The sequence below is a fragment of the Acomys russatus genome, chromosome 23, assembly GCF_903995435.1.
Source record: "Acomys russatus chromosome 23, mAcoRus1.1, whole genome shotgun sequence".
In the NCBI taxonomy this organism is placed as follows: Eukaryota; Metazoa; Chordata; class Mammalia; order Rodentia; family Muridae; genus Acomys; species Acomys russatus.
In genome coordinates this window covers 45,527,718-45,538,930 of record NC_067159.1, presented here as the reverse complement: position 1 = coordinate 45,538,930, position 11,213 = coordinate 45,527,718, and the positions used below count along the sequence as shown (strand labels likewise).

The 11,213-nt window shown below is 40.9% G+C and overlaps 1 protein-coding gene and 1 pseudogene across 2 annotated transcripts in view; both read left to right on the top strand.

Moving 5' to 3' along the window:
- Positions 1-250: 250 nt before the first annotated feature.
- Hs2st1 (heparan sulfate 2-O-sulfotransferase 1) overlaps positions 251-11,213 on the top strand; it is a 135,584-nt gene continuing 124,621 nt past the window's right edge. The window contains exon 1 of one of the 2 annotated variants that reach the window (XM_051165987.1): positions 251-675. In XM_051165987.1, coding sequence (XP_051021944.1) covers positions 552-675 — 124 coding nt within the window. In that variant the 5' untranslated portion in view covers positions 251-551. The remainder of the gene's footprint in view (positions 676-11,213) is intronic. The other variant, XM_051165988.1, reaches the window with a different exon arrangement.
- LOC127206647 (cytochrome c oxidase subunit 6C-2-like) lies at positions 9,327-9,681 on the top strand (annotated as a pseudogene).

The following is an 11,213-nucleotide window of genomic DNA, read 5'->3' as shown; positions in this document are numbered from 1 at the left end:
ACCCAATAGGATAGCGTCTTGCTTGAGTCCGGAGACAGGGGAACCCAACTGTAAATCGAACCAAAAGGGCACTAAGCGGCCGCTCTTCGGACCAATGAGCGGCACTGTACCGAATGGGGGGTGGAGCCTCTGGTTGCCCGGCAGCGTGCGTCAAGGCGTGCGCGTGGTGGCCGAGGGGGAGGGGAGGGGGCGGGCCGAGGGCGGCGCAGCCGCAGCCGCATCGCCACTGGAGGAGCGCGCGGCCGCGAGCGATCGAGGGAGGGAAGGGAGGAAGCGAGGGAAGAGGGCGTGCGGCCGCGGGGTCCCGAAGCCAGGCAGCCGCGGCAGGAGGGCGGCAGGGCCGTCGAGCGGGCTGAGGAGAAGCGTGCACCCGGCGTCCGGCGCTGGCTCCCGCGGGCGGGAGACCGGAGAGGAGGAGGAGGAGGGGGCTCTCTGCAGCGCGGCTGTCCGCGCAGCTCCCGGGTCGGGGTCTCCTCCCGGCGCCTCGGTCGCCCTCGGGGCCCCGCTCCCCGCCCCCCCGCGGTATGTCTTGATCGCGAGCAGCGGGTTTCATGGGGCTCCTCAGGATTATGATGCCGCCCAAGTTGCAGCTGCTGGCGGTGGTGGCCTTCGCCGTGGCGATGCTCTTCTTGGAGAACCAGATCCAGAAGCTGGAGGAGTCCCGGGCGAAGCTAGGTGAGGCAGCCCGAGCTGTGCGCCGGGGTCGGGCTGGCGGGTGGGCATCGCCGGCTACAGCAAGTGGGTGTCCGCAGGGGGATGGCGTGGGGGGCTTGGAGAGTCCGTAGATCTGGGACCCAGGCGCGTCGAGCTCCCGCCACCGAGGAGGGAGGCTGCACGCGCGAGGTCTCCGGCCAGAGGGGCTGCCCCGTTGGCCCTCCACGGGGAGAGGGGACCGAAGTCTGCTGCTGCTGCTGCTGCTGCTGGACGCTAACGCTCTTCAGAGTCGTTCTGGAAAGCCCGGGTCATATGCGGACATGGGGACTGGAATTTGAATTAGGGACACACCTGGACACAGCATCGTTTGTGGACGGTGGTCGTGGGGGGCGGGGAGGGGAGGTTCATCGATGGAGATGGGCAGAAATGGAAGGAGACTTCGGGAATGGTGGGGAGTGAAAGCAGCTCACTGTAGTGAGGGGCATGCCTGAGCTGGGGGCAGCAAGGGACCTTAGAACTGCCAGTACAAGTAGGCTGGACATGTGGGACAGCGGAGCAGAAGAAAAGCCTCAGAGGGTACCGGAACGAGACACCTTGGGGACTTGAAGTTCTTTATGAGTGCGCTAAACCGGTTGATTTGGGCTTCGTAGTAGTGTTGTAAATGTAGGTCGATTACACATACAAGAGGGGAACGCTGAAGGTTCGGAATTACAGGGTTTACCTTGTGAAAGGGAAGGGGTGGGGAGGGCGAACCATATGGGTATCTTAAAGCGTTTTCTGTCACTGCTGAAATGGGTAAAGGTGCTTGGAACACTAAATTGGAGTGTGGAGTTGTGCAGCAGCAGGCGAAAGCGCGGATAGTCGGTGCTTCCGGATAGTGGAGAACTTTTAGTGCTCTAGAAACAGGGAGACTTACAGATCGACGCATTTCGATTTAAAAATGTACTTGACACTTGAAAATCAGCTCAAAGGATGTAATTTGAATACGGGAAGCGCCTTTTGCATACACTTCGATGTAGCCAGTTTCTTAAACAGGATTTAATGTTACCTTGAGGAACAGCTAGATAAAGTTGGGGGTGAGGATTATTTTTTAGGATCAGAAGTATCAGAAAATAACTTAAGTTTTATATGTAGTAGCTATTTCCAAGTTTTGGTAGATTTTACGGAAGCCTTGAACACGGTTTAAAGACTAGTGTTATCAAAGAGTATTAAATACATTTGATTGATTTACTGCTAAGTGTGAAAGAGGAGCCAAAGGTACTTCCAGCCCTCTTTTCTAGAGTGAAATTTGAAGAACTATTTAATTTATTTACTGGGTTTTAAAAGGGTTTATATACTAAAAATAATTCTCTTTAAATATTGAAGGTTGAACAATATATACCTTCGCTGTTTACATGGCTCCATCTCTATAGCATTTACAGCCATAGCCTGGCCTCATTCGTGATCCAGTTCTACAGGGGGAAAAAAGTGACTCATCTTACAATAAGTTAAAAGTTAGTTAAAATAAGAATTTGCATTTATTATTTCTTGTATTGTTATTTGGAAATCTCTAGATGTAATTTCTTGGAAACACTACAGAGGCTAAACATGCTTAAATTTGTTGATTTCTTTTTTCTTCCTTGCCTAGCATTTTTTTTCCTGCAGTGTTTGAAAGACGTTTCTATATACCAACTGAATAATTTAAAAATCACCTGAAGATGTAGAAGGCCACATGTAGCACAGTGCGCATCCTCATGATTATCATTCATTTTAGAAAAAAAAAAAAGTCTTCTGCCAGGAACAAGTGCATCAAAATAAATAACTATAAGGGAAATAGCAAATATGCAGCAGAGTAATTCTGAGAAATAACCTAGGGCTGACCATGGTGGCCCAAGTCTGTAGTTCCAGCACTCTAAACACCGACACCGAGTTCATGGCCAAGTGTACACATAGCACTCTCCCACCTTTATTAAAAGAAGAAAAAAGAAAAAATAGCTCTCAAATGTAAAAGCACTCAGGGATGCAGACATGACCGAAAACATAAACTTTGTATCAACTGGTTAGATTTTTTCTAAATATTTTTACTTTTAGAAGATACAGGTGTCTATGCCGTGTTGCCAGGCTGGACCAGAACTCCTGGCCTCAAGTGTTGTTCTTTCCTTAGCCTTGAGCGAAATGGTTAGTGCCCCTCACCGTCTTCTCACTCTTACTCTTATAAAAAAATAAGTCTTACTTAAAAGGCAGACACTGCCGGTTATCCAATTCCTTAGGAAAGAAAAACTAAAGGGTCAGGCTGTCACTAGATAATTTTCATCTGTGATATTCTTATTTAATCTTCCCAAAACACCAGAGATAGCTCTTTTTCAGATATAGATTATATAATTTGCCCAAGACTGTATTACTAGTAAGTGGCAGAATCAGAATTGGAACTCAGGTATGTCTGATTCCTAATTGAGGTCTCCTGTAATTACACCAGGCAGTTTGAGACTTGCTACTGACATTAAACTACAATTGAGCTGTTTGAATAGCATTTATAAATGGTGTTATCAATGCATATATTGCTGAGAATGAGTATCATTCTGAGAAAACTCAATTTTTTGACACAAAGGAATTGGCTTAATGTCTTGCCCTTTGTTTATATCCATGTAATGAACATAATTATATTACTCAGTGAAATGGACTGAAATAGCTTGCCCCTGATACTGAAAAAGAAAACCTTGGGTTGTTTGCTGTAATTATAAAATTGCAACATTAAAAAGCATTTTTATTTTGGCACCGGAAGGCTATTGAACATTTTCCCCTCAAAGATAATTATTATTGTTTATTTTTTCTGTTGTGGAAGATTCCAGAGAGTTGTAATATGTGTTAATGACTGTAATGCAGCTTAGTTAAAGTCAACAGTATCCTGATGGTGAAATCTCTAATAAAGTTATAGGTATATTAAAAAATAAGGTCTGTTCACTGGCTTCTTGGGAAATTATCTAAATAGAAATTCCTAAAGCACCCAGTATTACAGTTTTCTATTTTATAGGTTATTTTTTCCTTAAAACAAATATTCCTACAGCTGATTGTTATATAGTATCCTACAGCTTGCTATTTTCATGTAATATTATAAAACTTTTCCATGTCATATCTGACATGTTCAGACCTATTCTAATAGCTGTTAAAATTCTCCAAATTATGCATGTGTCCTAAATTACTATGTCAGTAATAGGTAGTCGTCCTATCTCCACACCCTCCCCCACTTTTAAGGCTGGTTACTATAATAAACAATGTTGGAAGCATCTTTATGTGTGTCCAACTCTTTACCCATTGGTGTCACTTTTGATTAGGGGAATGTCTGGGCCAAAGGATACATCTTACTTGCCAGTTTTTACCCCAAAAGTTTCCGGTAATCCATATTGCCAGAACACGCAAGCACTAGAGGTGCTCAGGTTTTAATTTTTGTCACTCTGAGGCTGTGAACTGATATGTTATTAAATTAACTCATATTTCCCTAATTTTTATTTAAAATCTTTACATTGTTTATTGTTTTGTACTTGTTAGTTCTTGTTCATTTGGGTAATTTACTGCTCTTTAGCTATTTGGGTTTTTAAATGTTACTGTAAATAATTTGTCCTTTATATCTGTTTTTTTCCTAAGTCTGCATTTATCTCTCAGCTGTAGTTTGTTTTGCTTATACAGAAAGGTTAAATTTTACACAAATCTTATCAATTTAGGCAGGTATTTTCATGTTAAGACTGTCCTAAACCAAGATAGTGTATATTCTCTATACTTGAGTAGAATAATTTATAGTTTTGATTTTACATTTACCCTTTAAACCACTTATGCACAGAGATTTACTATGTCTTTTGATGAATAACTATTTATGGCAAAAATATTAATAACTCAACTTTTGTTATGAAAATCCTGTTATTCATATGCTAAAGGTTTGTGTTCTCTTAACTCAGTTGGCTTTGTACTTCATTCTTTTTTGCTAACCTGAAACTCTTCAGACTTCAGGAACATATACGTACACACACATCAGGATGTTTGAGTTTCCTAGAACAATATGTAGCCTTCATTACATTTATAAGGGATGATGTTATTCCCTATTCTGGTTTAAAAAGAAATAAAAAATATTTAATATAGTTTGAGCAACCCTAGACAGAACTTCTGGAAACCAAGTGCTTCCAGGTCAGACTCTTTGGTGCTGATATGCCGCTGCCAAGAAACACGTCCACATTTTGGGTCATTTTCCAAATGCAGGAACACTGAAAACTTAAGATCTGCGGCAGGCTATCCCATAAGGCACATAGGAGAGAGACTGAAATGAATTTTGAGTTGAGATTTGGGTTCCACTTCTAATATACTCTGTAAACATTCCCAAGTCTGAGAATAGCCTGGCATTTGAAGCACTTCTTGTTCTGGGTTTGTGTTTCAACCTGTAAATATTTCGTGGTAAATAAAGTGAGTGAATTCTTGATAATAATTTTGACGACATTTGTCTCATTGTTTACACTAACAGGATAAGTACCTTAGTTATGAAGAACTTTCTCTGGGAAGGTATACTTGGAAACTTTATTCTCAAAAAACTGCAATCCTAATTTTCTGGCAAGATGGGTGTGTTTAGGATGGCATGGTTGTAGATTGTATACTTAATTTTCTGATGAAAATGTGAGAGGATGGGGAGTTGAAGTGAAAATCAACTTAGCAATGATTCCGAGCTGTAGGTATTAGAATTTGCTGTTTGTGAAAAGTAAAGCTAGGCCCCTCGAGCATGCTTGCTGCTGCTGTTGACTGATAGAACACTGTAATGAAACTGCTTCTCCTACAGACTTATGTGCTCAGTGATCTAATTCCCTATAGGGCCTAAGCAGTTTAAATAGTGTATGTCAACCACATGCTTATGAAACCCCTGAGTTTAAGAATGTGTTAGGGTGCCATCTTTTAAATGAAAAATGTAGTTCCATATAGGTTATGTAGCGATCTCCATTGGTGAAATTGTTACCCTCTGTTTTCTCAAAGCTCTACTGAAGAACTAGTTCCAGGGCCATGGCTGAGACTGTTCTTTGGAATTTGGTAGTTTTTGAAAAATGCTTGAAACCACACTGATACTACCTGTAGGAAAACAGAGCAGCCGCTACTGTGGAGAGGCCTTTGGGTTAATAGGGAACCGGATGTTTTAGAAATGCTGGGAGACACGTCACTTACCACGTCTTGACAAGGCTGGTCGGTGATGTAGTCATCACTTGACGTTGCTGTGCTCAGGATAATTCCAGGATGTCTATTTCTCACCCCAGTAAGCTTTCTAATAGCTTTTGATGTTGTTGTTGTTTTTTGTTTTGTTTTAGCATTTAGTAAATCAAGATTGTAACAAGTATTCAAACACTAGTCTCTAGAAAGCACTTCAGAAGAGCATACGTATAGAAGAATTTGATAGGGTTCATAATAACCTCATTATTTACTGTTTTCTCCCCACCCATAAGTGTCTGCACTTAATGTCCTCTTTCTGCCTGGAAACTACATGTCAGGTAACTGGGCATCAGATCCCACCCTCCTCTGACTCAGGACATGGTTCTAGAAGCTTTCTGTCACTCTGCCATAATCAACACACACACACACACACACACACACACACACACACACACACACACACACCACCCTACCCCACCCCCGCCAAACATTCTGTTGGATTCTTTGTGAGCATATTTCTCTCCAAGCCCAAAAGAAAGGAACCACCCAGCGAACCTTCATTCCATAAATCTGCTCCCTTAGTAGTCACCAGTATATTTCCTGAAGGCTGTTGTCATTTTTGTTCATCTTAGTGTATCAGCAGAATTGGATGCAGCTAATCCCTTCTTTCTTCATAGGCCTTGTTTGTGAAGACCCCAGATACTGACCATTAGTTGTGCATTGACCCTCCATTTCTGCTCTGGTGCTAGATTCCTCTTTCTAACCACTTATTTTTGAGAGCTTTTTAGAGCAGCTATTGGTTTTACATGTTGACAGCTTGTAAATACAGTAGTGTTTCTAGCTCATACCATTTTCTAAACAGTAGGCTTACATAATTCAGCTGCATTGGCATTTTGGTGGAAAGAGGGTTAACAGACTTATCAAATTCATTATCTCCAGAACAGACCATGTGATCTCTCTGTTCCTCTCTCACCCAAACCCAGTTCTTTCCTTCTCATTTTGATGACATATCCATTCTTTAAGATTCTAAGCTTCCTGTGACCTTTTCTTTTACTCTGCATCTAATATATCTAATATTTGTAAATATATAATATAATATATCTAAATATTTGTATTGTTATTTACCACATTATTATTCTCACTCTAATTAAGGATACTATTGTATCTTCCTTGGATTACTGCTATATTTTCACTCATCTTTGCTTTTATACTTGGCTTTTCTGGCTCAGTACAACATAAATAAATGAGTCAATTCTTTACTTTTTTGATGCAGGGACTTATAGTCCAGGCTAGCATCAAACTCCTTATGTAGCCAAATATAACAATAACCCAGATTTATACAGTAGTAGGAATCAAATAAGGTAGGCTTCCTTCGATCAAGGCAGGCTACCAGCTAAGTACATCCCCAACCTGAAATTTGAGCTAAATCTTGTCATATGGAACAGAAGATTTTCACAAAACATACATCTGATAAGAGGTTAATGTCTAAGATGTTTAAGGAACTCAACTCAGTAGTAAGTAATAGTCTGATTTAAATGATCTGAAAGCACATTTCTCAAAAGATAATTACCAATTCTTGTATACACAAGACTATTCAGTATTATTGACAGGGAAATATGAAATGAGATGTTACCCATATTCCTTAGAAAGGCTGTTATTGGAAAACAACAAGTGTTGGAAAAATGTGCAGACAGGGAAACACTTTACTCTAGTGATGGGAATGTCAACTAATCAGTATAGAAGAAAGGATGGAGGTTCATCAGAAATTAAAAAGAATTGCCTTATAATCCCACAGTTCTACTACTGGTTCTAGGTTCTTAGAAAGTGAAATCAGTAGATCAAAAAGATTTCTGCACTATCATGTTTATTGCAGAATTATTTACAACAGCCAAAATATGCAGTCCATAGATGGGATGAAGAAAAGAAAATTGTCACACATGTACAATTGAATGCAACTTAACGATGAAAAGAAAGCAAGCCTGAGATTTGCTCCCACATACAGGAAGTTATGTTAAGTGGGATAAGCCAAGCACAGAAAGCAAGCACTGTGTGATCTTGCAGATGTGTGGAATCTAAGAAAGTTGAACTCAAGAAAAGCTGAATGTGGATTGGTGCTTACCAGAGGCTTACGTCTGGATATAGGAAGAATAAATTCAGGATTCGAGTTACAACTTGGTAACTATATCAGGTACTTTTCCTGCTGCTGTGATAAAAGCAACTTAAGGGAAGAGTTTTTGTTGGCTCACAGTCTGAGGTAGGCACAGTCAGCCCATCATGGCAGGAAGTCATGGTGGTAGGAGCCGGAAGCAGCCGTTACATAATCCACAGCTAGGAAACAGTCACGAATGGCATGGCTCAGCTTGCTTTCTCCTTTTTATTCTGTCTGGGATCTCTCTCAAGGAATAGTATTGCTCACAGCTAAGACCCTAATCTAGATGATCCCTCACAGGCAGCTCAGAAACTGACCTAATCTAGATGAGCCTTGACTGCATGCCTCGAGGCGTGTCTCCCAGGTGATTCTTGTCAAGCTGACAGTGGTAACCATCCCAGTGACTGGAGTGAATGGCAGGGCATTGTAGTCTTCTTACAGATTTGTTAAGAAATCAAGCATATCATAACAGAAAATAACTTTGTGAAGTATGGCGTGTGATTTGTTAGCTTGATTTAGCCATTTTCAATGCACACATATTTTCAGAACAGCATGCTTTACACAGTAAATATATAGTTGTATTTATCAGTTAAAATATACTTTAAGCCTGGTATATTAGTGCATACTTGTAGTCCCATTAACTCAGGATGCTGACACAGGATGATTGCTTAAGATGAGTTTAAGGCCAGCATGGGCAACATAGTGGAACTGTCTCAAACTATGTAAATGAGGGAGTATTTTCAAAGAAAATGATAAACTTTCTTGGTGTTCCAAGTGAGAAGGTTTATTCTGTTGTAGGGTGGTGTGTGCTGTAGACCTCTGGTCTGCGATGTTTTCCCAGGCCTCTTCATCTTGTATTTTCCTACTGCTTAATTTGTCCTGTCAGATTTTGAATTCTTTTGTGATGATGGTAGGCTACTGTCTTTCTTTTCAGTTCGCTTTTTGCTTAATCTGTTCTGAGGTACCGTGATGAGGCGTGTAAATGTTTAAAGATCATGAAGTTTTCATCTGCCTCTCTTAGTATAAGAGAACCTTGTTAACATCCTTTGCTGAGACAGGTGTGTGTGTGTTGGGACTCAATTTGCAGAGCAACAGCGTTGGGAGGTGGTCTCCTGGTACCCCACCCCACCCACACACCAGGCTGGCAACAGCGTTGGGAGGTGGTCTCCTGGTACCCTACCCCACCCCCATACCAGGCTGGCTCCTAGATTTTGTGCTCCTAGGCTTCACAAATTTGTCAAAATAAAATTCCCTTTAGACATTATTCAGTCACAGGTGCTTTGTTATAGCAACGTAAAATGGTCTAATTCGGGGGCTCTTTGTTTCTCTGAGACCCGGGAAGGATGTGGTGTAGAGGACATTCACTGCCATGAATTCTGGTGTGTTGCTGAAAAAACAACGTGCGATGTGTGCTCTTCTGGCCAAGTGTCTGGGTTCATATTGTTGGTGCATTTCTTGTGGCCCTGGGAGTTGATGCTTCCTATAAGTTTAGCGTGGCTGAACGAAGAAAGAAGACATAAGTAGATTTCTACAGAAATTGTGATTCCATGAAAGATTTGGAAGAGATGAGGAAGGCTGCTGTCTTTCAGAGTGCAAAGTCATTTCAGAATGCAGAGGATTCTTTGGATAGCACTGCATGGAGCTTCCCCGCTGACCTGTGTTCCTGAGCTATGAAACATGAATTTGTGGGCTAAGGAGTAGTTTCTATCAATAAACAATTAACAGTTATATGGGGAAAATGGCCTAAGTTAGACGTCTGCCTTGTGTGATGTTACTGTAAATGCTTTTCTTTTGATGGATGTCAGTATATTATAGGTGGGCCACTGAGTCTAAGCAGGGTTTCCATAGGTTCTGGTGATCTGAACTCTAGTCGCTTTTCTTGAGCCATTTTTCTGTGCCTCCACTTTAGTTTTGTGGATAGAGTTTGCAGCAGTCAGGGTCCTCTAGAGGAACAGAACTGATAGAACAAATATACTGATAGAATGAATATATATATATATATATATATATATATATACACACACACACATATATAGTGTGTGTGCAGTTTATAAAATAATACATTACTATATATACTACACACACGTATGTGTTCGTTAGAGCGGCTTACAGGCCGTGGTCCTATTAGTGCAACAATAGCTGTCTCCTGATGGAAAGGACAAATATCTACAAGACTGGATGTCTCAGCTGGTCTTCAGTATGTGTTGGAATCCTGATTCTGACACCAGCGAAGGGATGCCTCAGTGGCAGGATAGATGAACTTGCCAGTAGAGTGAGGACAAGCATGAGATAGAAGCTTCCTTCTTCATGTTGTTTCATGTGGGCTGTCACCAGAATGTGTGGCCCAGATCTTCCTCCACAAACTATCCAATCAAGAAAAACCCTAGCTGCTTGGGTTTTAGTTGATTCCAGATGTCGTCAAGTTGACAACCAAGGTTACACATCACAGGGCGTCTCACTGAACTTGTAAGTTTGTGTTTCTGGTACACTGTCTACCTAGTGAGCTCTGGGGATCTGCCTGTCTTCCTTCCCAGTGCTGGTGGTCAGTGGGGACTGGGATTCAAACTCAAGTCTTTGCTCTGAGTAAACACTTGACCCATTGAGACATCTCAACTACTAAAAATTTCTTGTAGGCAGCATATAGTTGAATCTTGTGTCTAATCTTACAATCTCCTTTGTAAGTGGAATGTTTAAAGCATTTACTTTTGATGTAATTCTTGATGTCATTACCTTTAAATCTCTGAATTGCCTTTGGTTTCTTTGTTCCATCTGAACTTTTACTTTTTCTGCTTTTAGACTGAAAGCAGGTCTTTTCTTTTTCTTTGGTTTTTCTTTCTTTATTTTTTTTCTTGTTGGATGAGACACTCGCACTGCATTGTTCATGTGAATGTAGTTCCTTTATGAATTATGTTATAATATGTACCATACATTTTATTATAGTTGTCATACATCTACAGTACATTATTATTTTTGCTTTAAGTAACCAATAATCGTATAAGAAAATGCAAACATCCTTTAATACTTCTGTGTGCTTTACTTGTATATTTACCATAACACAATTGGTATTTCTGATTCTTTTGTGTTCACGCAGATTTTCAGTTTTCTTTCATTCTATAAGATTCCTAATCATTACGTACACCAAAAAAGTCAGGTCTGATTTCTTTTCATTTTTGTATGTCTGTAAAAATGTGCCTTTATGTTTGAAAATATTTTTTGCTGAGTATAGAAGTCAACATTAATATTTTTGTCAAAGCTT